The sequence below is a fragment of the Myiozetetes cayanensis genome, unplaced genomic scaffold, assembly GCF_022539395.1.
Source record: "Myiozetetes cayanensis isolate MyiCay16 unplaced genomic scaffold, myiCay2020 scf1, whole genome shotgun sequence".
NCBI lineage: Eukaryota > Metazoa > Chordata > Aves > Passeriformes > Tyrannidae > Myiozetetes > Myiozetetes cayanensis.
The window spans coordinates 24,274,608-24,301,376 of NW_026086604.1; the positions used below are offsets into that span (position 1 = coordinate 24,274,608).

The window sequence follows — 26,769 nt, forward strand, 5'->3', positions numbered from 1 at the left end:
GAAAAGGAATATGAAATCTGCATACTCTTCTCCTCTTGGTACCTTTTGCTGTCAACTGCTTACAGATATCCTGCCTGCTCTGTACATATGATTCAGTTGCAGCTATTAATGGCAGCAGATAATTCAGAGTACCTTAATGTATCAAGAGAATTACTGGCAGTAGATGGATATCATAAGCTGAGATGAAAGGCAAGAATGTCTTGGTATTCCACTAAGTGGGCAGAGCTAGGTGATTGCTGTAGAAGGCAGTTAAAGCAGAAGTGAATTCAACAGAGTGGTATGAAAAAATAACAAATATATATAGAGGACAAAGACAATAGATATCCATGTATGGACATCATATTGGCAGGAGATCAACAGCAACTGATTTGACTTAGGCACTATATTTTCCAAAGAGTGTCTATAAACAGTTCCCTACCAAATAGCAGAGACTTTGATATTTCACAAGTTCTTTCTGAAAAAAGATAAAGAAGAAAAAAGGAGAGTATGAGGATGAAGAACTGATCAGACATTCAAGCAGAACAATTTTTTTCTTTTCTATAAAATAGCTAATTTATTATCTATTAACTATGATCAGCTTGTTTATTATTCATGCTTAATGTGAACTTCTGAAGAGGATGTTCTTGATCCTTTTCATTCATGCTCTTATATAGTGGAAACAGCCAGGATAGAAAAATCTGTCTGCTGCTGCAGACACCAAGGCAATCCTGCAAGGAAAGAGGAATGTTTGAACTTTAACCTGGTGCTCATTTGAATCTGCAGTAGGCTGTTGTACAGCATTATTCAGCATATGTAGCTGACACCTTTCACTGGAGTTAAGCCTACGCTTCTCAGGACTTTTGCTATGGGCAGGAATATACATACACATCGTTCTGGTTCTACTGCTACGAGCAGAAGGTCCCAAATCAGCAGGCTCCTTCTTTCCTCAGAGCATCAAGCAGAGTTCTCCCTCTTGTGGAGTCAAATGTAACTCCACTGGAAGTTTTAAATTCTTTTTCAGTGACCACAGACTCTCTGAGACAGACAGGACCTAACACCTAAGAGAAAGGTGAATTTAATTTGCAGATTTCCTTATGTGATGGCACGATATGAGCAAGAGCAATGGGTAATTGAAATAGGGCAATATCACAATAACGAGCTTATGCACACACTGTGCATTGCAGCCATTCAGAAATTCTTTTGTACTATTATAGAAGCATGTCAGGCATGTTGCTCAGCAGCTTGTCCTTGATCTTACAGTCATTTGCCTTTCTTCTGTTTCAAAATGACTCTTTGCTCTTCTATATAGAGGAAGGATTTATTACAGTTTTAAAAGAGTTCATGCTCCTTCCCCCCCCCGCCCCGTATCTGCATATAGGTAGAGTGTTCTTGAACATCAACAAGAAGGTTTTCTTCCAGTGTAAACTCCTTTTGCCTTCCCTCCCTCCAGCAGGTGTGGTTCACAGTTGTTTTTGGCTCTGTGAAATGAACATTTCTGAGCATTATGTAAATATATTGCTGAATTGATCTTTGTTCTCTTTGTATGCTGAACTGTATTCGGTTCTGTCACTTGACAGACAGCACATTTTGGATGAACAGCTCTTCAAACACCTACTAATTTCTACTATGGTTTTCTTATTGAATTGTAGCGTGAACCAATTCATTCTCATTTATTCTTCACAAGAAGAGTATTTGCTTTAATGTTGACCTCTCCTCTTTCAAATTCATGGTCATGTAACCGAAATTCCACTCCAATCCTTCGACTCTAATATTGACCTTTAAGGTAGCTAATAGCCAGACATGTCAGTAGTTCATCTTTCATGTTTTTAGTGACATCCATTACATTAAATATGTGTTCCTAAAGAAGTATTTACAATTTTTTGTGGTGATAGTCTAGGCTCTTGATGTAAAAGACAAAGAAATTAATTCTCCCCTTACTGTGTACCATCTTATTTAGGTTTGCATTTTATTTCCTGTATTCACTTATTTTTTAACTTTTTTTAGAGCTGTTGAGCCACTTGCAAAATACAGTTCATATAGTTGCTTGGCTGCTACTCCTCATAAGTAAAAAAATCAGTCCTGCAGAAAAAATGGGAATATTTGCAAAATTTGATAGCTTATCAGAACGGGGACTTGACAAATCTAGTACTATAATAATGGCCAGTCTTCGCGAGCGAAGATCTGGGGAAGGTCTTTACACCTTCCAGCCTGCGCATTGGTTTTTTAGGTGAGACACAGTGTGCGCGGAACTGAGCCCACCCTTTAATCCTAAGGTTCATCTGCCGGGGCCAAGCGAGCTTGGACGGTGGCAGCGAGGTCCTCAGGACGTAGATGGGTTGCCTTTAAGGGCTAACGAGCTCCATCTGCCCGGGAGTGGCCCTGACCGGGAATCAAACCCGGGCCTCCGCGGTGACAGCGCCGCGCCCTTAACCACTAGACCACCAGGGGCTACAGATTGAAAGACTGTGCAATAATACTTCTCAAGTTACACAGTGAACATAAAGTTCAATAAAAGGTATTTAGGAAATGTCTTCAGTTTCAAGTCTCACATGCACTGAAGACACTTCATCCTGTAACAGAGCTGCGACCTGTCCCAATGTCAGGTCTTGCATCTCTCAGGTTGCTTCACATTTCAATGTCCTCATCCTACTCGATGTAGGAAGGAATTTCCTTACCTCTGGATCCAGGGAACACACAACTGCCCTTACAGCTCTTCAGGCTCATGCAAAGCCCAGACATCTTCAGACTTGCAATGGTTCATAGTCTTTCCTCTATCAACAACAGCTTCTGTTTTCCTTTGTTGACACAGAAATTGAATCTGATACCAATTCTCATCTCCTGTTTTTATTCAAAGAACAGTGATTCTGCAAGAATCGTGTGTTTTCTCATTCCTAAAGAAGAGCTAGTATTACCCCCAAATACTGTATTGCCCCACCTTTTGCCCCTGAAAGACCCTTCCCTAGCTCTGCCTATGGGCTATTTGCCAGGGTCTCTTGTCCCTGCAGCCTGCCAACTCCTGTTATTCTTTGCAGTGCAGCCTTCACCTCGATGGGCTGCATCTTTCAGAGGCTTCCAGTGTTATCCATAGGCAAGTCCCTTCCACCACAGGCATGTCAGTAGGCAAACTAGATGTCCTGTATAATGTAACGATGAGATACTTAGCCTAGGTGCTAAGACTGTCTTTGAAAAAGTAAAAGTGTTTATTGTCTTTCTGCATAATTAAGCATCTGTGAATAATGTAAAAAAAGTGTCAACTCTTAGAGCAAGAAAGTGTTTGAATTGCTCATATGTCCCATCTGAAAGCAACTCGAAATTTTTCCTTCCATAAATGCTTATTTTATCGTGTTACAGAGAACATAAGAGTTTTAGTGTCTCACTGCTCTCCTGGCAACCCAACTTGAAAGATGTAAGGCAGGGCAAATTTCTTTCACAGCACTATTTTTATGCTTTAAAACCACACAACTATAGCATTTGCCAAGGCTCAAATGTTTATTTGGTTAAACACTTGTAACATCTATTACTTGCTTTAGATATTTGGCAATAACTTACATGTATTATTTGTAAGAAGTGAAAAATCAACAAACACATTAACATATCTGATATTTCAATGTCCATAGAGAATTTCAATAACTTTATTTACATTTATAACCTTGCATCTGACTACTGCTTTCCTTCTGTTCAGAAAGAAAGTGAAGGCTTGTGGGTCACACCCAGAAAGCTAACAGGCCATGGTGGGTTGACCTTGGCTAAATGCCAGCTGCCTAGCAAGTTGCTCTATCACTCCCCCTTCTCAGCTGGACAGGGGAGAGAAAATAAGATGGAAAATGACTTGAAGGTTGAGATAAAGCAGTTTGCTAAAGCAAATGTGCACAAGCAAAGAAGGAGAAAAATAAGTTTATTCTCTACTTCCCATCAGCAAGTGATGTCTGGCCACCTCCTGGGAAGCAGGAGTTCAGCACACATAGCGGTTGCTCTGGAAGGCAAACTTTGTAAGTAACTAATCCCCCCCTTTCCTGCTTCTTTTCTTAGCTTTTATAGCTGAGCTGATGTCATATGGTATGGAACATCCTTTTGGTCACTCTGGGTCAGCTATCGTAGCTGTGTCCACTGCCAGGATCCTGCCCACCCCCAGCCTACTGATGTGGGGTGGAATGCTGGGGAGACAGTGCTGTGCTCAGCAGTAGCCAAAACACTGGTGTGTTATCAACACGTTTCTAGCTGCTAATGCAAAGTACAGCACTCTGAGGGCTGCTATGGGGAAAATGAACTCTAGCTCAGCCACACAATACACGGATGCAAACAAAACCAGATTTTAGCAAAGAACAGACAACAAACAAGACAACCATTTCCAAAAGAAATGGTCTTAGTACCCTTATTACACTACCTGTAATGCTGCTATCTGTTCGCACCTGAGACATCACCTCAGGTGTCTTGGTGTGACGCATGGCTCAGCATCACGCGTGACTTTGAATTCCGTGGAGGCAAGACTGTTACATTTAGATTTGTACCAAATTGTAGGGTTTGTATTGTTTCTGTGCCCTGATGCAGTCTGGGACTGCAGCTCTGTCACTAACCAGGGCTTTGTAAGAGATGGAGTGAAACGCAATGTTTCCGTACAGCTGTAGAGCGGGATCACAGTGGTGCTATACTGTGACAGAGACATGAGCTGTGTGTGAAGAGTACATGGGCATATTCTGAGCTGCAGCTACAACCCAGGTCTTCTTTTCTCTTTCTGTTTTGTGGGTGTGACACCTAACTGATTTTAGTGCTCGAAAACAGTGGCTTCCAAAAAGCAAAACATGCATCTCTAATATCTTCATGTTTACCTTAATTAATTGCATTTTCATTGTTTGTGCTTTGTAGCGAAAGAAAACCTTGCCGAAAGGAAGCTGCCACTGCAGATGGCATTGAAATGCAAATACAAGATTTCATAGGAGCCCTATCAGCAAACACGATGTTGGAGATGCATGAAATTACAATACTGCAAGTGACTTTACAGTGTGGGATGGGAATGAAGAGAGGTTTAAGTAGCAACGATTGCTCTTTCTCTGAGCAGACAACAACAAAACACGGTAATTCTAGAAGTTACAGGGACTTGTATGAGATTAAACTACCTTAATTGGGGTTAATTGAAGAGGAATGATGAAATTCAAACTAGAAACAATGTAGGTTACATTCAAATATAAATACAGAAAGGAACTATGACTTGCCAACAAGGATTATGAATGATACTGCATATCAACAAACCATATTTGAGCTGGAGCATCTGTTTTTGTGGTCTCGGTTGCAAGGCTGATGGCTTTTTTTTTTTTTTTAACAACAGTTATTACTTTTTCCATTTCAGAAGACTGAATTAGTCTAATTTGCTAACAAGCAAAACTTAAATGACACCAAACTAATGCACAGGACAGTGATTAGTGCTTTAGTATGACCAAACACATGGGGAGAACTTCAGATGATAAAAATTGCTCCAGATAGGAGATGTCAGGGCCCAACTCTCCATGTCAAGGCAACTCTATTTACTCTTAGCTGCTGTAGGTTCCACATCAATGTCCAGGTCTGACAGAGCACAGTAGAAGAGCATCTGAAAATACTTTGTTGTTGTAGCTGCAATAGCAAAAATGAATGAGACAAAGTTATAATATATCTCAGACAAATAAACAGATTTTGAGGATTTGAAAGCATTACACTGATATTAGGAAAATCTTAAAACACCTTAATCAACTGAATTAATAATGTTATAGATAAATAAAAAAGTTCAATAATTAAACTGAAAGTCTTGTTTAATCAGGCTTTCATCAACATTTTTATGGAATTGTCAGATTGATAGCTGAATTCAAAGTGAATAAAAACATTAAGTTTTGCTTTTCAAGACTGCCTGAATTTGAGGAGTGGCAACTACCCTTCAGGTCAAAAATTAATTATGTAATTGTTTATGAAAATGTATGGACTCCTCTGACTTGGATGTTCCATTCCTTGGATAGAAAGGGAAGCAACAGTGTCCTGGTATGTCTTCCTTCCAGGGTATTAAAAAGCACTCATTTAGTATTCACAATCCTACATGGCTTTTATTGAACCAACATATTGAAATGGCTCAACACCACAGATATCAGATGACCATATAACATCTGCACATTGAGCCAATTTGTACAAGTATGCATGGTTTTGTTTTCAAGACCATGTGATGAAGCAGATGACATGCCGCATACAAAAGCATAGCAAAACTTTATGAAGAAAAAGGACTTCAGGAAAAATTATTCTTTCATTCTTCTGACCAAGGTTTTGTCACAGTGACTAGGATAAGGTGAGCTTGCTTACCAGAGAGCCACTGTAGCCATTTAGGTCGTTTTTCAACTGGCAGGTAGACTCCCACATAATATGCAGGAATGCCTGAGAGGGCAATACCAACACCAATAAGGGAATTGATTGTGTCACTGTAGAGAGGAACTAAGACCAGGAAAAGGGAACATAAACAGTATACTATAGGGAAGAAGAGGCTAAGCTGTGGAGACAAAAAAAAAATTAAAAGATGCAAATAAATACTCTATTGCAAAAGTGCCAAGCTTTGCAGATTAAAGTTAGACATGCCAATAATAAAAGTATGTACTGACTATTTTGACTGCTTACAGTCAGCACAACTTGCTAGCTTCTGTGAGCTAGCACAGAAGAGCACTGCTGAGAACCTCTTATACCACACCTGAGAATCTGACCATTTTATTTTTTTCAGGCCTGCACAAGCTCAGTTCCTTTCAATTAGTAAAAGGTCAACCTTTGAAAGCAGTGCTTTCAAACTGAGCAGTAATGGGTAGTTCTCCCTCTAATTTCAGTTGCAAAATTCTAAGTGTAATTTTGATTTGGAACTAACTCAGCTAGACTTTCAATGACCATTTTGGTGCTATAGAACTCATGGACTGATCTACAACCATTTTGTGTGGGCATTTAACAAATATTATACCACAAATAAGGAAAGTTGGGCCATGAAGTTAGTAAGAGAACTGGAGCACCTTCCCTACGAAGACAGGCTGAGAAAGTTGGGGCTGTTCAGCCTGGAGAAGAGAAGGTTGAGTGGAAACCTAATAGCAACCTTCCAGTATGTGAAGGGGGCCTACAGGGAAGCTGGAGAGGGACACTTTGTCAGCAACTGCAGCGATAGAACAAGGAGTAATGGGTACAAATGGGTACCAAATGAAAGTGGGGAACTTTAGTCTAGATATCAGGAAGAAATTCTTTACTGAAAGGGTGGTGAGACACTGGTACAGATGGCCCAGCAAGGTTGTGGATGACCCAACCCCAGTGTTCAAAGCCAGGTTTGATAAGCCCTTGAGCAACCTGGTCTAGTGGGGGGTGCACCTGCCCATGGTAGATGTTGTTGGGACTAGATGATCTTCAAGGTCCTTTTCAACCCTTAACATTCCCTATGATTCTATGAAAGTTGCAATAACCTCTTCATGAATGTATTTTTCATTAAATTTTTTTTTCACTGTCTGGGGTAGTGAACCTTCTCAAGAGTCCAGGAGTTGACATTTGAATACCAGCTGAAGCTTCTGAGAATTCACTGGTATAATTACTTCTTTTTGCTTATAAAGGTTAAAAATGTAAGTTGCTACATTTCAGAATAGGAATTGCCTCCTGGACAATCATTGGATTAAAACTAGAAACAAGTTCTAGACTGTTTCTGTGCAGTCTCCCTCTTGTAACTGATAGTTAAATGCTTTTCCAAGTCAGTCATTAAACTTGCATTTTGCTGTCTATGACCACTATGCAGTGGGAGGAAACAATCAAAATGTATTTGACTAATTAAGCTTTTGAACTTCTATGTGAGCTTTAGAACTTCTGCATGAGAATTGTGGACATTTATGGGCTTTGGAGGGATTTTACTGAGTTTGTTAAATGATGTAAATTTGATCAGAGTGTTAACCTTGCTGGAGCCTCCATCACTAGCTCTACTGAGGTCTGCTATTCTTCCAGAATGGGCTAAGAACATCAGACATTTATTTATTTCTTATTTATTTTGAAATAAAATTATTTATAAGTTTGAATGAAAAAAAAGGAAATGGTAAATATAACAGCAAAAGTATCAGAATGGATGTTCTTGTGGAAACTCAAATTGGTTTTGCTCCTTCATCTTCTATTTTGAAATAATTTCCATGGCTGATAAATAGCCTATGACATAACTGGTAATGTTGTGGTTGTGGTATTAAAGATCACATAAACACGTGCATTAGCTGGCTTTTAGGGCTTGTTTCCTCTCTTGTTTACTTACTTTAACAGGTCGTGGTCTATGTGGCTGAGTATATCTCAAATATATTAGTCCTGCAATAGACAGACCCACAAAGAGCCAGTAGTTGAAGCAGTAGTAATTAATGAGGAGGAACACATCTTCCACAAGGAGATAAAGCAAAGTCATTAAGCCCTAGAGATAATAAAAACAAAGAATATTTAATGGGAAAATCAAGAGAGAGTAAAATTATAAACTGGCCTGTTTCCAACATATTTATCTGGACTTAGGAGATCAGGTCCTTGCAAGGAGGATGTACTGAAACCTTTGAGAAATATGCAAATATGCTGTGTGAAACATGCTGGTATCTCTTCATTAAACATAGCAGTGAGACCAACACATTTGGCTGAAGAGGTGTCAAGTCTGTGAAGTTATGTTTCAGCACTGGCAGGCAACTCTCCCAAGAAGGCCAGGTGAGGAGCCCCAGATTCTGCTGTGGTATGGAGAAGGTTGCCAAAAAGCTCTCAGTATGTAGAGGCTTACTCTGCTGTCATGATTGGCTTCAGCTTGAAAGCAAACTTTTAATTTAGTTTTGACGTTGGAGGCTTCCACAATCCACACATAAATTGAGAGCATTCGAGTAAATTTTGTGGCCAGCAGGTGTGCTGTTCTGCCTGCATGGAAAGACCTGAGCCACTGGGAATATAATGTCTGTTTTAACAAATGGGCAGAAAAAACTTCCACTTTCCACATGAAAAAATGAATGGTGGTGTATTAAGAAAGTATAGTTCATTTTGCTAGTGCAAACAGAATCCCTATGAGAAAAGTGTTAATAATGAGATTATAACTTCTAGTAAATTATTTGATGCTAAACAGGACCATAAATGAGACCATAAATCATATGTAAAACAAGGCAAAGGCAGACACCAAACAAAATACACAGTTAAATACATAGATCATTTATGAAAGTGATTTGCACCAGTTCTATAACTTTTGGTTCCTCAATTTTGTGTCACAAGACTCATTTGTATAGTGACAGCAGGAAAAAGTCAATATGGCTAAGGGCATCCAATGCTAGATTTAATTTAATTTAATTTTAGGTGCTTTGTCACTTCTGTTATAACTAGAGCCATAGAATATCAGGCTATGGCAGGGTCTGGGAGATGTTCCTGCTGTATTCTCCTCCAGTGACCCTGAAAGCTCACATAAAGCCTTAATGACTTAAACAGCTCCTGTCTATACCATTACATATTTAGCCTTTTTTTTTTTCTCAGTAATGGTATTGTACTTCTCACTAATATTGTTTGGACAGCATATGAATGTGAATCAAGTAATTCTCTTTCCACTGCAAAACCCCCTATCAGGCAAAATAACACCATCCCCACCCCCTCAAAGACTTTTGGACATTTGCAGAAGATGTGTCCAGCAGAGGAGAAGCCTGTGAGAACATCGGGCAGAGGTGAGGTGTTTTACCCCTGGTCTGAACCCTGCCTGCTCGAGGCTGGGCTGTCACTTACGTTGAAGAGGAGAGCAGGGACTGGCGTGAAGCACTTTATATGAATCAAGCTCAGGCTGACAGGGAGGTGTCCTTCCCTGGCTCCAACATAAAAAAGCCTAAAAAACAAATAAGAAAACTTAACCAGACAGTGAGCTAAGCAATAGCTTGTTGCTTTCTGGCAAAACAAAAATAATTCTTTCATGACTCTGCTGTACCTGCTGCTGTCATCTCAAGTGGCTTTAGTTGATCAAATGGTGCTGATCATGAGAGGACATGTGGGACCGTAAGAACCCCTCCATCATAAATAAACAACTTGGCGTGGCAAAAATTAACTGTCTCACTTCTACCACGCAGTAGTAAATAATGCAGATCAATAACAAATTATTCCTTTTCAGTTATTTAAAATAAATTTGTTATTTCATACCGAGATGCTGCGATAATTGATGAGTTTAAGCCGCTATAGCAAGACATGGCCACTGCTATAGGAATTATCCACTTAGCATGACTGAGGGTTTCATTGCCAAATGTCTGTAACAGAAAACAATGGTGAGGTCCATTACATTAAGCATATGGACAATCCTGAGAAACTCATGAAAACACACCATCCCAAATGTCGTGTCATAGCCCATGCTTTCTTATGACACCCTATAATGACTTGGGAAACTAGAATTTGGAAAAGCTGATCAGTATCAAAATAAAAATGGTAGATATATTACAAAAAGATTAAAAAAAAATTTCTAAGTGTAGATCAAATCAATAAGGGAAAAGAAGATGTATTGGCTTTAATCTATTCTGACAAATCCCAACTGTAATAATCCATGAATTTTCATTTTACTTCTGTATAATATTAATAAGGTTTTAAAAAAGCATTTCAGTGAACATTTTTTTTGTTGAAAATATTGCTGTGGGTCTGCAGCATTAAACATCACACACTGCACATTAGAATGATAACAAAAAACCCTGGTTCTCCAACCACTCAGACTTTCTATAGCTTTTCTCTGCCTGATCCTGGCAAAAGCATCCTTCTAATGATGTACTGTTAAGAGCATGATTTATAGAGTATAGAAGTGGATTTTTCAAGAGCAGATTTATTGCATGCATTCTTGATATGCACTTTCTAATATACTGGTACTCTTACATGGAAAAAAAGGTGTTTTAACCAAAGCAGAAGCCTACGGCATGGAATTATTTCAACTGTTTGCCAAGAATTATGCTACCTGAGATTTTTATGCAGTGTCTTTGGTTTTAGTTATTTTTCCCAACTTACCACAGCCACTGCATCGCTTGTGAGCAGAGCTGACATGTCCAACACTACGTAGTACGCTATATTAGTCAACAAGTAAATAATAGCCACAATAGGCATTGAAATTGCAATAGAAAGAGGTAGATTCCTGCAAAAGGAAAACAGAAAAATTATTTCATATTCTTAAAATAAGAAATACTTAAATAGAAGATTGTTTCCAGATTCAGACATTTGTCAGTGGATACCTCCATCACAGCTGGTAATCCATCATTTTGTAATCACAGGGTTACAAAATAACGTGCAGCCATGTGTGGAACAATTCCATAAGCAGCTTAGTTTGTTGCTTGTGGGTCTGTCACAAGTTTTAGAGAAAAAGAAAATGTACATTCATACATGTAAATTTATTATACTGTCTTTTATAGTAAGCAATTTAAGAGAGCATCTAAACAATGAAACTTAAATTCACACTTAGATATTTTCTTGACTGTGGCATTTTTTCCTGACTTACAAGTCATGCATGTCTCAAGACCAGGTGGACTATATCAGCTTGAGTAGGTGACACACACAGTGCCCACAGGGCTGACTTCCCTACAGAGGGGAGGAGATGGTATTTGCCCATAAACAGTAGTGCTGAAGATTACTTTACAGAAGTCATAAACCTGACACAGTCTCACTTTACTGGTGGCAAAACCAGTCCTGGAAAAATAATTGTTCTGTCTAACTGAAAAGAAGTAGGGAATTTTAGAGGGCTATATGGACCCCTGCTTTTCCCTGCTTTTAACAGGGATTTGTTCTCCCCCTTTATAAATTCTAGTGTGAAGTGTATGGTGTAAAATATCTGCAGGCAAGTGATTTATTAGTGTGATACAACTGATGACCGAGCACAATAATCAAAAGAGTTCCCATTCCTTTGTTTGAAAAGAACACAGATTTTGCAGAGAAGATAGTTTGACTAATTTCCAATCAGAAACAAATACAGAGTGGCTTGCCCCGCCATCACCTGTCAGAGATTCAGAGCAAAAGCATGTGTTTACCTCTCGGGGTTCTGCATTTCCTCAGTGACGTAGTTGAGTGTGTCCCATCCTGAGTAGGAGAAGAGGGCAGAGTAGAGAGCCAGGGCGATCATCCCTGGGTTGGTTGCTGAGCCCTCGAACGGAGCTCTCAGGTTTTCTGTTTCCCCTGTACAAACGGCAGGCGCCAATTGCCTGTTACGTTTCAAGGATTATGACTTAGAGTGCATCAGGCAAAGCATCACCAGCCTGTCAAAGGAGGGGATTGTCCTGCTCTGCTCTGCACTGGGGCAGCTTCACTGTGAATACTATCTGCAGTTTTGGGCACCGCGATAGAAGAAAGATACTAAGCCATTAGAGAGAGTATCCATAGGAGGGCAACAAAGATGGTGAAGGGCCTTGAGGGGAAGCTGTAGGAGGAGCAGCTGAGGTCACTTGGTCTGTTCAGCCTGGAGGAGACTGAGGGGAGACCTCATTGCAGTTAAAACTTCCTCATAAGGGGAGGAGGAGGGACAGGCACTGATCTCTTCTCTGTGGTGACCAGCAACAGGATCCAAGGGAATGGCCTGAAGTTGTGTCAGAAGAGGTTTAGGTTGGATATTAGAAAAAAGTTCTTCACCCAGAGGGTAGTTGGGCAGTGGAACAGGCTCCCCAGGAAAGTGGTCAAAGCACCAAGCCTGAAAGAATTCAAGAAGCATTTGGATGATACTCTCAGGCACATGGTGTGGCTCTTGGGGCTGTCCTGTGCAGGGCCAGGAGCTGGACTCAATGATTATTGTGGGACCCTTCCAACTTAGCATATTCTGTGATTCTGTGATACACTGAAAGACCCAGCTAACCAAAAGGAAATAAAACCCCACTGCATCCAGGTTTTATTACTATATCTAAAAGTGCACAGCTTACATTTTTAATTGACAAACAGGAGAATTTCTGTCAGATATTCAGAGAAGTACACTTGTACAGGGAGAGAGTAGAACAGATTTTCCCATGTTTGTTATTTGGATGACTTATGTAATTCTACCAGAATTCACAGCGTCTTCATCTCATGGCATTACTGACAAGTCTACTGAAGGAGGGAACCGTACTGAGGGCATGCAGTACCCTGTCAGCCAGGCAGAGGTACTTGGGAAACCCAATTTCAGTTCCTGAATCTGTCTCACATTTCTTGCTAATACTTGTACTTTTGTTTTCACCAGATGAGTTAGTGGCCACTGGAGTGGGACCTCCTGGAAGCATGGTTCTCAGTGGGATACTCTACCCAGCAAAGATGTTCCTCAAAATGAGAGATGAGACTTAAAATATCTTTCCCATCAAAGTTACCCTCTAATTTAGCACAATCAGTTGAGGTGACAACCTGCAGAATGCTGCAAAATAGATGAAATGTTAATGAAACTGTGTGAGCCTTCACTGCCATTCTGAAAAGGGGAAGAAAGGCCTTACTCAGTTTACAGAAGGAAAGTCAACTACCTAATGCAAATGGAAGTGGGTTAAGTATTAAGGAAGACAGAAACATGTTGAAAACTCAAATAGGAAAGAAAGTAAGGCCTTTGTTGTAAAATTAAAGCACTTCATCCTCTGGCAAGTCAGTCCTTGAAGCAGTCACTACCAGGAGACTGTTTGAACCAAAGAAGGGAAGTTATGAGATGTACACACACTCAAGAAAAGTTTGGTTTCTTTTTCTTTTTTTTTTTTTCAAAGACAGCTGATATTGAAAATTAGATACATTAAGAGTCTTTTAGCCTAAGATGTGTATCCAAGCACTTCAGAAAGAAGGAATACAGCAGGGCTAAAACATCATTAAAACAGTTGCTGAGTTTAAAAGAGTCATTGACCTAATCACAGCTTCCTCCAGAAGTCTACATCATTCCTCCTCCCCATTCTTCCTGTGTCTAAGTGCTCAGTTCTGCTTAAACAAATCAGAGATGAGACCTTTACTGCCCCTAAAAGCTCTCAGCATTTTGTGTTCCTCACAATCATGTTTCCTTTCCACTTTTACCCTCCCTGACCCCTCAAAGCCATGCAGATGAAACAAAGGGGGCTATATGGATGTGGGATCAGAGGGAACAGTCCCTGAGCCAAAAAGCACACCACAGCAGGTTGGGAATTTTGAAGGAGGCGATTTGAGAGCAGTGGCAAAGCTGATACAGAGGTGACATCACAGACTCACAGATTTGTAAAACTGCAGCAGTTTTATGAGGGGAACTACTCCTCCATGCAACTGTGGCCCTTAAGCAATGTTTGTTCTCATTTTGATGTTCCTGCCCTTAGGACTGGGTTCAGTTTCCAGGTTTCTTTAGACTTGAACCAACCAGTGACAACTGGGATGCACAGATAATGACTAAACAGAAAAGCTTTCTTCAAGTCTGGCATAACTTTACAGTGGAACAGCTGATACAACTGCAGCCAAGAAAAGCCAGCCAACATGGAAAAGCAAGCATGCTCATTAGGTATATAAGCTGGTTTAGCAGGAGAAAAAGATATTTCCTAAACTGAGAAGGGGAAACCATCTTTATTTCAACAGCATAAAGATACAATTTAAGAATTTCAAAGGAAATTAAAATGAAGAAACCTTAGTAACCTAAGCAGCAGAGCTAGAATTCGAAGAGACTTCACTGTAGCACAGGCCCAAATTAATAAGATCAGATCTATTGTCATATACAAAGATCACATGTATTACCAGAATAAACTACTCTCCAGCTTTTCAGTGTGTTCAGTTCAGTCCAGTTACTGCAGATAGGAGGTGGCTCATCTGTCCTGTGATGCCTTACATTAACACAATACCACAGTGATTCACAGAACTGCACTGTTACAGTCTTCTCCCTTCCTGAACAACCATGCCCTCCCACAAATCCCACCAGTGATTTCCCCCTCCCTGGTCCTCTCCCCTGGCAGGGTGCTCTGGGGCAGGGCTGTGCGTGGGGGCTGGGGGAGTGTGGTGGTGGGGACAGGTGTGAGGAGCAATGCAAATTCTGTTGTGCTGTCCTGTCATAGGATAGGTAGCCATGCATGAGACACTGAGGCTGTCTTTAAGCTAGTTAGCAGTTGCTGTTTGCTCTTCAGACCAAGCAACACAGGACTTGGCTGTCAATGGATAGAAGAATAACTAACACCCTATTGCTTAACAAGCCATAAAAATCTTATGATCTTCCTATGGCAGACTTTTTTTTTCCCAGAATAAACAAGGCTCCATATGTAAGTCTTAAGAAGTCTGATTTCCCTGCCTGGATTTTGAAACTCATATATGGTTCATTTCACAGAATTCAAGTAAGTGAAAATTATTCTTACCTTTACCAATTTTGTAAAGGCCAACAGATATCACCAAGATAAGAGCCATAACTTTTGCATATGTGAAAACATCTTGCACACGGGTTCCCCACTTCACATTAACACAATTAATAAATGTTAAGGAACCTGCAGAGAAAAAGAATATGCATGAAAGGAGTACTGGATGTTTTACATCATTGAAGTTATATTTTAAATCCATCCTTCTAGACGCCACCCCACTTTCAAGGAGTAAAATTGACTCAAATTTCACCCCTTCACGACCACCTAGATTTGTTAAGATGAAATACCTGGTTTAAGATTTACACAATAGTTTTCTGAAGGATTCTGTTTTTACGACAGTAGGTAAGACAAAACACATTGGTTTTTGAATTTTAGGACTAATTCTTGCTACTTCCACAGAGTCGCTCACATGCTGTAAGGTGATAGAAAGGTCACACAAAAGGAGAAAAAAGCCTCCTGATGGCTTCCTGGAAAACCCCAGCACCTGGGGAGACATTCACAGAAACTGGTAAGAGAATTAAACTAAGAAAGGAGTGATATGGAGATAGCAGGCCTTTTTTCAGAAAGCATCCTGCCAGAGGGAAACACAGGAAAATTACCCTTGAGGCTATGTCATCTGTCTATCACCGCAAAATTAGTTTATTGACTACAGCCACTCAAACTGCCTAAAGAAAAAAGGTATAAAAAGAGATTGGACCTAAGCAAAAATGGGGGAGAAAATCCATCAACTCTGCAGACCTAACTGACAAGTTACCCTTTCTCCTTCCACTTCTGGGGACACCTGGAAGGTGAGATGTATCTTATGCATGCTAATTACTTGCTTCTAAATAACTAGACTTACTTTCTGCTTCATAGTATTTTTAGTTTCTGCTTTAAGTTTGTGAGTGGCTTTTGCTTTAGAGTTTCTGCTCAGGTTTTGCAGCATTAGTATTCAATGTAAGTTGTTTTACTTCTTTGTAAGCTGCTTTTGCTTTAGCGTGTGTGCCTATGCTTTTATTATTATTACTGTACAGTTTGTCTAATTTTTGCAGTTAGACCCTATTCCAGACACAGTGAACTCCATAAATTGTCACAAATTTGTATTAATAAACGTGTTATTTCATGAACTGTTAGAGAGAGTCCAGTTTTAGGTGCTGATGGTTTTGTCAACAGCGAAATAACTCATAGGAGAAACCTAACAGACTGTTTTGGACATTAAATCCTTTGATCTACTGGGGGAGATGCTGATAGACAAAAAATAAATTAAGACAGGTTGGACAGAAAATTATTCTTTTCTGCCCCTTTTAATGTGACACATACAAAAGGTAAAATTTCTTTATATCCTTTATATCACAAAGTTTTTTGTCTTTATTCTGGTAATAAAAAAACTTAATATAAAAGGTTCCTTGTGGCTGGTGTCTGCTACAGACCACCATCAAGGGGAGGCTATCATGAAGCCTTCTTGCTCCAGCTACAGGAGGCATTGTGCTCCCAGGCTCTTGTCCTGCTGGGGGACTTCAACTACCCCAACATCTGCCGGGCAAGCACCAATGTGAGCTGTAGGCAATTCTGGAGGCTCCTGGAATTCATGGAGGATAACATCCTAAGCCAGGTAACAGACAGCCCTACCAGGGGGGATGTGATACTGGAAGTGATGGTCACCAGTGATAGTGAGCTAATTGGGAACATCAAGATCGGAGGCAGCCTGGGCTGCAGTGATCATGCATTGGTGGAGTTTGCAGTCCTGAGGGATATGTGTCAGGTGAAGAGTTAAGTCAGGACCCTGAATTTTAGGAAAGCAACCTTTAATCGAGCTCTTTAAGCATTTAGTCAATAGGAGCAAAGTCCCTCCCACTGTTAGAGAAGATCAGATTCATGATCACCTGAGGAATCTGAACACACATAAGTCAGCTCAGAAACCAGAGGTACCAGAGAGCACACAGTTGATTCACATGAAGGCTACAGTAAGAATAACTAAGAAAAGTGAAGCCTTGAGAAATATCAACATTTGAAGACTATTCTTAAGTGTTAGGGTTTCATGAGGAGCACATAGAACACTGAGGAAAGACATTCTGATCTAATAAATAACTGCTTTCCTGTGCAAGTGGAGAATTTCAGCTGATAAAGTAATTTGGAACAGGGTTAGTTGCTCTTTAGACTGCTGAGTGGTCACGATGGTCTCAATACCATGGAGCCTTTTTCAGAGGTGAACTTCCTGTGCACCACACTGGTGAGTCAGGGCTACAGAGAAAACACCTTTTCAAAATTGTCAGTATACATTATATTATCTTAAATTAAAAATACTTTTTTGGAAGTTTTGTTGAGCTGTACAATTTCAAACCATTTTTAAAAGCTCAAGCTACAGCACAGCTTCAAAGGAACACACACCCTAGCTTGACATATCAGTGTTTATAAGAACAGAATTTGAGTACAGTCTATTTACTGGAGGATGCATTTACTTATCTCTGTGCTCACCCAAGACATACAGTCTAGACAAAATGGAGTGGAGCTTGTGGAGTGTCTGATTACACTACACAACTTCTCTACAGACAACACTGTGTTAGGCAGAGTATTTGTAATTCCATATGAATGTTCATTTTTTGTGATTTGCAAGAAACAGGAGAGAGAAAGCATGGACCAAATGTGGGCTGCCAATTAGGTCAGTGAACCATGGAGATACATCTACCTTTAATCAGCAGCCATAATTTCCCCCAGCCATATTGTTGTAATTCTCCTCTCCCCTCTAGTAATCCCAGCCCCAAATACAATATATCTGAATAAAAGATTATTAGTTCCTTACAACATGTTTTAGAGAGGTAATAATTATTTTTCACAGAAGGCAAAGAAACAGAAATTCAGAAAAACATCTCTGGGCACCTACAATTATAGCTCTTAACTTCCAACAATCACAACTTTACTTACATATACATGCAGCTGCAATCAACCTGACTGCATCATATGGCGGCTCACAGTGAGGAAAAATTGGTTGAACGATATAGTTTGCAAATGTGATTGCTATCACTGCCTGAGTTGTTGGTTCGATAATTAGCAAGGAAGACCAGAGTCTGATGAAGGCCACAACGGCACCAAATGCTTCCAGGATGTAGGCATAACTGCCTCCAGACTTCACAATGGATGTTCCCAGTTCAACGTAACACAAAGCTCCAAACAGCGAAAACAACCCACCAAGCGCCCAGATGACCAGCGAGAGTCCATAGGAAGCACTGTACATTAAAACACCTCTGGGTGATACAAATATCCCAGAGCCAATCATATTCCCTACAATTAAAGAAACTCCATTTAGTAATGTGATTTCTTTTTTCATCTGCATTTTTTCAGTCGTCTCTGCCATATTGTCCATTTCAGTTTTTCCATTCTTAGTTCCGGATTTTTTATTGCAGCACGTTTGCCAGGGGGCCGGCATCTTCAAGTCACATTACCTGAAAGCAAGAGGAGAGAACACCTTCTGTAATGCACACGACATCAGAGACATGGATAAGATAATTAGCATACAAGGAATAAACAGTACAAAGACCAACTATTTTGCCTGCTTTTATCTTGCAGTTCAGGAACACACAAATTGGTGAATCTTCTTAACTTTCACTGTTCCATACCTTTTTAATGGATAAATTTGAGCCCACTGTCCTTGATTACAGATCCTGAAGCTTTTGTTAACTCTCAGTTCACTTTTATTATTTGTCTTGAATTGTAATATTACATTATGTTATTGAAGATATTTCAGGGAAGAAGGAGACACTGTACTCCTGGGAACATGTTCTAATACAGCTGGAGTGTCCTCCACAGGAATACCTCTTCCTAAATTTTACTCTTACCCCAGAAAGAACCTTATTTCATTATTATTTGTTTCATCAAATCACATCCACTTGAAAACTATCTGCTGAGGAACACAAGAGAAAAGACAGAAAAAGATATTCAAAACCTCTAATGTCACAAGGTAAATGTTAATATGAACATAAAGAGAAGAGTTTTAGCTGCTCCTAGAGATGAGATTGCTGCTGCAGTGAATAATGTAGCTTGTTTAGTTATTAACCTCACTTGACTTCTCAGTAGAAGCCACTAGCATGCACATGGATTGAGTTTTGAACACCCTGTCCCTGGAACACTTCTGTATAAGAGAGTCCAACAAAACATGATGGTAAAAACATCCCACTCCGAGTGCTCACAGGGCAAGATCCAAGTATGCTGGGAGCTGGGATAAACGACCTTATTGCATAAATGCACTGATAATTGGCCTTATGCACACATTGCACTGCTTGGGTCTGAGTTCCTTGGGGATGAGGATGCCAGGACTCCAGTGACTGTCTCAATTCTTGTGTCCTGCTGACTTGTAATAATGCTTAGAACAATGGCTAATTTTTTGTGCCTGTCTCAAAAGAAATTTATTTCTCATTCCCTTCCTACCTCCACACACACTCTGAAACACTTCTAAAGAAAACTTTCTCAAACTCCTATGACCTAAAGCCAAGTTCTCTGAATAGAACAAAGCTCATTCATGCTACACTGGCAAAAAACATTTGATTACAAATGCTGAAACATTACATTTATACATTACATTTGATTCACAAATTTATGTTTTTAAAGTGTGGGTCAATGGCCAGTTTAAAACAACCTGCCCTCCCCAAACTTCCTGAAAGGTTTGCTTTCCTTTGTAAGGTATGTCTGTTTTAGCAGCCCTGAATATTTCATAATTCTATGTTCTTTCCCAGCTTTTTTGATGCAACTCGCTTTCCTAAATGATCAAATAACAAATGAGGCCTGATAAGTATTAAATATTAAAAGTTACCAAACTCTCTTTAAAGATTAAATGCTTTTCTCATCTGATTGGCACTTTTCCTAACTGCAGGAACACTGTGGGAACACTGGAATAAAGTTAAATATTAACTCTTGCCATAATTGTTCAAGCATGACTGCTTGAATCTCCCATGTTTTTCCTGACCTCCTTCTCTCACACAGAGGTGACTGCTCTTACTTTGTCCTTCTATGAATAAAAAACATCATCCTGGTTTGCAGGGAGGAATTTCAAGCATCAAAAACACCAGCCATGTATCTCCCTTAAAATTCCTGGTAAGCATTCCCAGTTTCCTTGTGCGTGACATAAAGGAGGAAAAAGTCACACTGCTGCCCCGAAATACGAGCCAATACTTCCAGAACCTCTGTGTCAGTACCTAGTCTCCATGTGTATGTGAAATGTTGGCAGAAAACCCTCCTGTGAGGGCAGCTGTCTAGAGAGCTCATCAGGACAGCAGCATGCTAGAAATCTGGGCAGAGCTCTGTATTAATACTTCTTTGTCAGCAGAGCTAGTTTAAAATCATCTTGTGCTTTTTATGCCTGATCTAGGATTTGATTGTAGAATTTTAAAAAAATAAATTAAATGTAAGCTCTGCCTGTGAGCCAAAATGTACAAATATTTAAGTGGGTACAGTTCAACACTGTGAGAATTTAAAATACAGTTGTTCCCCAGGTGATGTGAATGTGTAGCTATGCAAGTAGTGATCAAAAACAATGAATATCAATCTTCCTGAAATGAAGTCTCACTAATAAATAAGATAAAGTTATTTTCCTGTAAAAAAGGAAACATAAGTAACTGGTAGGTTGTCACTAGTACAGGTAACTTGTGTATGTGGTATCAAACTGAACTTTAAGGTCTAGTCCTGGTAGCTAAAGGGAATTTGAGCACTTAAACTGGCAATGCTACTAAAGCCTAGTAGCACTAATATGATCTGTAGCTTTCATAACAGCACAAAGGTAAAGATGAAATTATTTTCTTAAGTAACACAATGTTTTGTGTATTTTCCTCATATCTCTTGTGCTAACAAAAGACTATTTCAGATTGCTAAAAATGCATAACTAGAGCTGTGTAGGAAAATATTTTTATAAATAAGTGACTGTGGATGAAACAATTTAAAAATTCTGTACTTTGAGAGATGTCACATTAGCAAAACCTTTAAACATACCCTGAACCAAGTCCACAAATAGGTATAGCCTGAGAATCAAAGGATAAGAGATTCAGTTTCCATAACCAAAATCTGTGGCTTCATTTTAATTAAGCTATCCCAATTTATATCAGTTGAAAGTCTGAAAGTAGCAATTTTAGAACAAAATATTTTAAATAGCCTCTCTCTGTCCCTTCCTTCTCCCCCGCCCCCAACAGTATTCCCATTAGCTTTGACAGTACACTGATTTCATTCAGTGGCATCACAATGTTGCAGCTGTTATTGATTTCTTTATTTAGGACAATGTCTTCAGTAATTAAATGAGATGTGTCTGACTGAGGCAAGACTCATGCTAGCCTAGGACAAGTCTTCATGATAGGCTAGGTCTACCATGAAGTCATGACTTCAGTCCTAGGCTAAGGCTCTGCAAAGTCCTCATGCTGTCAAGAAAATTAGGAGAATACAGGAAATGGTCTCCTGTACAGATCTTCTTGTATAATAGCAAAAGAAGAATAATTTTTTGTCAAATGTGCTGCTACATCCAGGAAGCAATGAAAACAATTTGAGGATATGCCCAATGTCTGTTGCCATAGTCTCACTCTTTTATCTCATTTATAGCTTCTGCTATTTTGGTCCTACTAAACCTGGCCTGTAATCCTGCCCTACTGTCATCACTGTCACTTCATCCTCGTGCCACCAATCTCCCCTTTCTGGGATCATCACAGAATAAATTCAATTCACAGAATCCATTTGCTTGGAAAAGACCTCTGGGACCATCGAATCCAATCTATGAGCGGACACCATGGTCAACTAGACCATGGCTCCAAGTGCCACATTCAGTCTTTCCTTAACCACTGTTGCTTCTGTCTCTCATTGGTGCCAAAAAGCTTAAGCTGAGAAGCCCAGCTGTTCCAGAATGCTTCAATAGCTCTTCTCTATCATTTGGCCATTCATAGGTCACCTTGTAAGGATGCACATGATCTAAGTGAAAGCCAGTAAAAACTACAGTCTGGGAGAGCTAATTTGCTGGGGACAACAATCAGAGCTGTAACAAGTTGACTTCTTACAGGGGGATGGCCATTTTCAGTTGTTAAATCCTGTATTATAATAGATAACAAATCCTTACTATGAATCTGCTATCATTCAGAGGAGCTTCCTGAGAACAAAAAGATTTAATTTATGCACTAATAAAAAACCTGATGTCCTTTTCCTTCTGCTTTAACATGTTTGAGTGTTTAAGGGCTAACCCTACTGCGATAATAAAACTGTGGCATAAGAAATATAAGTACAGGTATTTTAGTAGCTTTTGAGTATGAAGGCTGAAGAGCAAGGCATAAAACCTTTTTGACATGAAGGAAGGTCCCTACCCTCTTGGTCCCCATGGACTGTGACAAGCAGTAAGAGCTACTGCTCTCTGGAAATCTGAGACTCAGGCAGGCATCAACGTGCCAATGTGGCTCAGAGGCCACAGCAGGCTAAATGAAACAGCTGCAAACACTTGCCTCTGCTTTGTGTCAGCAACTGATCTCTATTGCAGAACTGTAGAACCCTGTTTTCCTGCAGGTCGTGTTTTTCTTTAGGGGCTCCCTCAACAAATGGAGGGAAATTTTCCTCTCAGAGAAAGCACAATGCCTTGAGAGTACAGGCAGACCTAATGGCCCTGAATCTTTTGCATTTGTTTACCTCCCAAAGAGCAACAGAAAGGAACTTGTAGATTGACACCTGAGAGCTTAAAGAAAACAATAACACCACATACAACTAATCCTCAATACGTCATTTCTTAGTCGAGCCACTGCGAAAAGTCACACTGAAAAGTGAAGGAAGAAGGGACAGTTTGATAGTAGCTGAAAACCAGGGCTGAAATCAAAGACAGTTATTCCATAAGTTACTGCAGGGCCGGTTTGGCAGGGCAGGATTTTGTCAGACAATTCCCATTCTTCAGGAGCCTTCAGCCTCATGAATGATTGCCTCCTTCTTAAGGGGATAATTAACCTTGGCCAAATGATTCAGCAAGGCTTGGTCAGGGGTTATGGAGGTGCTTATGAACTCTCATAGGAACTTACAGACTTATGAAGCAGTCTTATGAACTGCTCTATAGACTTCCAGAGGGACTGAGGTGCCCCTGTTTGCTAGAATATTTTAAAATTCTCAGCTTTTCATTCAAGAAATATTAGTAAATCAATGAGTCTTTCAGAGATCCAATATTGCTGCCTTCAGTAGATTGTCTTGGAAGCTGAGGCATTTTAGAAAGTCATCTCTTATGAAAGATGTTGGAACATGCTAGACATCAAATTTATCCTTAATTTCATGGCCTTTTCTTTTGGTGATTTTTGTCTACCTCCACCTAATTTCTCAATAATGATGCCATCAATGAACCAGGCAAAGTTAAGCCATGTAAGAAAACTGACAGGCACCCAATATTTTCTATTTTCATTCAGAAAATTAGTGACATTAAGAAAACATTTAAAATTAAAATCTAGCACATTTTAATTATGTTTGTATTCTAAATCAATATATGTATAGAAAGGATTTTAAAAGTCATGAACAATTTCTTATTTTCTCAAAGTACATTCTGGGCAATTTTTTCCTGCCTGTAGCAGAGTGACCAAATATTAAAAAAAACCCCAACCATATAAGTTTATATTAATAACTACTGGAACACAAAATCAGATGACCTAGCAGTTTTCAACATGACCAAAAATATGTAGACCAAACTTCAAAATACTATTTTTGAGCATGAGCTTCAGCAGGTCTTAAAGGGAGTATTCATGGCAGATGATACTGTTGAACATTTTCCAATGAGAGAGGAAAGCAAACAAAACAAGATTATGTATTATGAGGAAACATTATAAAATACTCTTAGAAATAGTAATAACCCCCCCCCCAAACAACAAGAAGAAGAAGTCCACTTTGATCTCATCTGAAGAAAACATATCCCACTCAGTAGGAAACAAGTACATTTCCTTTTGGTTTTCAAATTTTATGTTTATAAAAATATTTAATGAATTATTGCTTCACATGCTCCAAATGCATAGACTGGTTTTCCCATAGGAGGGACTTGCTCTACCCCCAGCACACCCTTCCCACCCCAAAGGAAATCACAGAGGATATCTGAGAGAGAAGCTACTGTAGCCCGAATCTACGAAAGGTATTAAAAAGAGAAGGCAGCAGCTTACCAGAGAGTAGGTGATATGCTTGCTTCCCTTAGCAGAAGACTGCTGTAAGAGAACAGTGCTCTAAATAAACACGTCTGTTTGACCAGGATGGGTAAGTTAACACGCTCTAGCTGCTATTTTTATTACAGTAGCATGAATACTAAAATCAGTGAGGGCTTTCAAGAAAGACTCTCTTGTAATGTGTTTTCTCCAAACAGCCTCAGCTGAGGTCAGTAGCAGGCAGAAGCAGACAGCTGCTGCTCTCTATTCCTTAGGACGTTGTGATAGAATAAGACAAAAGGAAGGTTGGGAAAATAAAGTCCTTCATCTACATGTCACTGAAACCAAGCACAACACTTTGCCAGATGTTAATGTGAAACAAATGCTGTCTAATTCTTTCTTGTTGATTTAGAAAGTCACAGTGAGACTTTTATGAACACTACGTTTATTCTGGTATAACAACTTGCCAAATCAGAAAGACTTTCAGAGAGAAGACTAGCAAAGAGTGTACTTTAATGAAAATCATAGGTATTATTTCATTTCAAACAACCTAACATTTTTCTGTTTTTTAGTTTGTTCTTTTTTATAATATATTTTCTTTAAGTTTAATCTATGCAGTTAAATACTTATCAACTCAATTATTTATTGTAACTTCAGAATTATAGATCTGTGGCTTTTGTAATAATTTATGACATGATGCACAAGACACAAAATAGGCTGATCCGGTATTAAGATCTCATTTAATTAATTAAGCTTTAAAAGTATCTAAGATAAAGCAAGGAAAGAAATTACCCAACGTATTCAGCTTTGTCTTCCGAAAGAGTACGTTGCCTGGTCTATGACATACGTTTGCAAAGCCAGTACGGTATACGGCACAATATCTACGGAAACAAAGTCTTCTGGGCAGAGCAAAAAGTTAATGAATGCAAGAGCACTAACCTGGGATTTTTGTTTTCCGTGAAGAACACAGTAGTAAGGCAAAATATTTGCACTCAAATGCCAAAGGGCATCTGGAAGGCAGGTGAAAAGTCTTAAGTTGCTGGGGTTGAGGTACCAGAAAACAGGACTTCAGCAGAGCGGATCACTAATTCATACAGGAAAGTGAAATAATTGAATTCAAGCACAGAGGTCTCTTCTAGGAGCCTCAGCAGTCCAACAAGAAAACAAGCAGGAGCATTGCATCATATTGCACGTTCCATTCTGCAACCCATGGTGACCCAAAGGAGTAATAAAAACAACACAAATCTTTCTATCATAAGCCAGTGCTCCTCCTGTTTCTTCCTTTTAAAGTAACATCTTGTACAAACATGCTTTTTGTGACAGACCAAGACAGGTATACGGTTAATGTTTACACAGAAATGGCTGTGCTTTCTTAAAACCCTATTCAAAGCAGGTGTATGGCAAATATTTTGAATAAACAGCTTTCAATCTGCTGTATCTATGAAAGATGGGAGCTCTTTAAGTCTGCCAGAAAAGATTGCACAACTCCAGCTGCCTGCAAGTCTGTGGTTACATACATTATAGCAAGAAACATTTTGGCAACAGGATTGTTTTGCAGGAATGTTGTTCTTTCCTGGAAGAACAGAGGGGCTGAGTGCCATGTTCCTTAATTTGGGCCCCTCTCATCTTAAATTTTTTTTTGCCAGAGCAGTGTTAACAAACTACAGCCTAAACCCCAGAAAGCATATTTTCTAGAATGCATAATTACTTTCACTCTGAAATTTGAACTTGAGTTTGTCCTCTTTCTGATTTCGGGCAGCAAACTTGTTTTCTGATTGTGCATTATGCTGAGGGACTCTGTTATCATACCACCTTTATATTGTCCAGGTATCTCCCTCCTGAAGCAGCCTCAGCCCTTTAATTCTGTAGAAGCTGCCTGAAAAACAACATTTTCTGCATGAATGCATCCCATATTACTATTGGTGTGACCCTTGTGGATACATCCTACTGGACATTAGCCACAGATTTACAGGAACAGAACGTAAATCAACATTGAGCAATCATAAAGCATGCACTGTGTGAAAACCACTTTTTTCTTGCACATGTCTTCTGTGAACACAAAATCTAGTTCCTTTGCCAAGGAAGATTACACTTAATCTTGCATTTTAAGTAAGCAGGATGGATAACGCAAAGAAGTGAATGTGACTGCCTTTGTAACAAGTTTATTGATTTTTATAGTCTTGCAGGATTTAACAAGAACTTTTGAAGTGAGGCTTCTCCTGTACCAAATTACTGCTCATAGCAATTCTTCTGTGTGTTATAGTTACATATACACACACACTTGCTTATGGAACAACAAAGTGAGGTATGCTTGCCTGAATAAACCTGTGACACTTCCTGGTTTCTTGCCCACACTTCCATTACATTCTCAGGAAGGCTTTTCATACTCTGCACAAGTCTTGGAAGCAAGACTACTTAAAATTATTTCCAGATCCCTCTTCATTCTT

At 39.5% G+C, this 26,769-nt stretch overlaps 1 protein-coding gene across 6 annotated transcripts; it reads right to left on the reverse strand.

The window, feature by feature from the left end:
• Positions 1 to 3,487: 3,487 nt before the first annotated feature.
• On the reverse strand, positions 3,488 to 25,529 carry LOC126641147 (Y+L amino acid transporter 2-like). 6 transcript variants are annotated; one of them, XM_050317555.1, is made up of 11 exons: positions 25,262 to 25,529; positions 24,344 to 24,385; positions 18,135 to 18,652; positions 15,234 to 15,359; positions 11,973 to 12,117; positions 10,963 to 11,086; positions 10,120 to 10,223; positions 9,715 to 9,811; positions 8,243 to 8,392; positions 6,298 to 6,481; positions 3,488 to 5,586 (listed from the first exon to the last, which is right to left on the reverse strand). In XM_050317555.1, exons 3-11 carry the CDS (start codon positions 18,634 to 18,636, stop codon positions 5,495 to 5,497), a joined length of 1,524 nt encoding a protein of 507 aa, XP_050173512.1. In that variant the 5' UTR covers positions 18,637 to 18,652; positions 24,344 to 24,385; positions 25,262 to 25,529; the 3' UTR covers positions 3,488 to 5,494. The 6 variants fall into 6 exon arrangements, with proteins under 6 accessions (XP_050173512.1, XP_050173537.1, XP_050173520.1 ...); XM_050317580.1 differs by lacking the exon at positions 25,262 to 25,529 and adding an exon at positions 25,115 to 25,169; XM_050317563.1 differs by lacking the exon at positions 24,344 to 24,385.
• Positions 25,530 to 26,769: the final 1,240 nt, after the last annotated feature.